At 38.9% G+C, this 1,419-nt stretch overlaps 1 protein-coding gene across 1 annotated transcript; it reads right to left on the bottom strand.

The window, feature by feature from the left end:
• Positions 1-288: 288 nt before the first annotated feature.
• LOC109219087 lies at positions 289-834 on the bottom strand. Its single transcript, XM_019383509.1, has one exon. The coding sequence runs from the start codon at positions 832-834 to the stop codon at positions 289-291; it is 546 nt and encodes a 181-aa protein (XP_019239054.1).
• Positions 835-1,419: the final 585 nt, after the last annotated feature.

Here is a 1,419-nt window from a genome sequence, read left to right as displayed (position 1 = left end):
TGGCTTTCTACAATATTTGCACACAATGTTGGACCTTTTGTTCTCAAAATTGATCTTCTGAGAATAAGAATTGCTTGTTGAAGTGTTTTGGACAGGAGAGGATTTGGCATGAAAAGAGGTTGATTCAGAGAGAAATGAAGATCCTGAAACCCGAATCTCCCTTTGACTCTCATCATGTAGCAACATTGAATAGGCTTTACTCAAGGAAGGTACAGGAATCATCATAAGGATGTTACTTCTAACATTAAAGTATGTTTCATTTAACCCAGTAAGAAAATGAATAAGCTTCTATCCTTCACTGCACAGTGGTTCTGCTCCACAGGTACAAGTTGGTCCAAATGAAGCAGTTTTTAACTCATCCCACAATTTTCTTAACCTAGTGTAATAACTAGCAATGTCACGAGAACCCTGAGAGACTCCTCCAATTTCTCTCTGAATTTGGTAGTACCTACTGGCATTAGATTGACCATATCTCTCCTCTAGATCTTTCCAAAGATCTCTTGCAGTATCACAGTAAAGAACACTGTCAGCAATATCCCTAGACACTGAATTACTCAACCATGCAAAGACCATGTCATTGCATCTTAGCCAATGATCATATAGAGGAGAGTTAGGAGATGGCTGGTTAATTCTTCCATTAATCATCCCAGCCTTGTTCTTAGCAGAGAGAGCAATAAGAATATGTTTTCTCCAAAATACATATCCAATGCCAGAAAAAGGGACAGTTACCAGTGTAACTCCCGGATTATCTGATGCATGCACATACAATGGATGAGAAGGATCAAGAGAAATGCTAAGAGGAACTTCGGCAGATGTAGGAGTTGAGTCTTCCATGTACTCAATTCAAAATTCAATGATATAGATTGAAATTGTTTGTCATATACAGTAGAATCTCAAACCTTTTTTTTGGTAGAAAAGATAACTAATATATTAAAACATGCGTACAGCGTTTTGATGCTCATGCATCATATTACAAGTGCTATTGTTAGCTATACTATTAGCTATACTATCCGTACAGGCATAACTATGTGAGGTATCGCCCCAAGTATTTTCACACTGACGATCCTCCAAACTAGTAGAGACTACATTTCTACTACTCAGGCTCGCAAAATAAATACCAGCAGTCTCATTAGGTACATGATTATTAACAAAACATATATTGCCGCCTTGATCATCCAGCTGTTGTATTGCTGTAGGTAGAACCATGCGCTGGGATGTGAATCCTCGCTGGTCTGCTAACAGTTGGTTTGAGACAGAAAAAGGTGGTCGAGAAAAAATGCACAATGCAGCAGCAAGTGGCATCGTACTTCCTAGTTTTGCAAGATTATCTGCTACATTATTCTGCTCCCTGTACGCATGGGTGACTACTGGATCATGGAGTGTCCCTAGAAGGTACCTGCAATCCAAAATTAAGTTAGA

This window comes from Nicotiana attenuata, unplaced genomic scaffold (genome assembly GCF_001879085.1).
Source record: "Nicotiana attenuata strain UT unplaced genomic scaffold, NIATTr2, whole genome shotgun sequence".
NCBI classification, from domain to species: domain Eukaryota; kingdom Viridiplantae; phylum Streptophyta; class Magnoliopsida; order Solanales; family Solanaceae; genus Nicotiana; species Nicotiana attenuata.
Note: the sequence above shows the minus strand (reverse complement) of the source record. Positions and strands in the feature narration are given on the sequence as shown.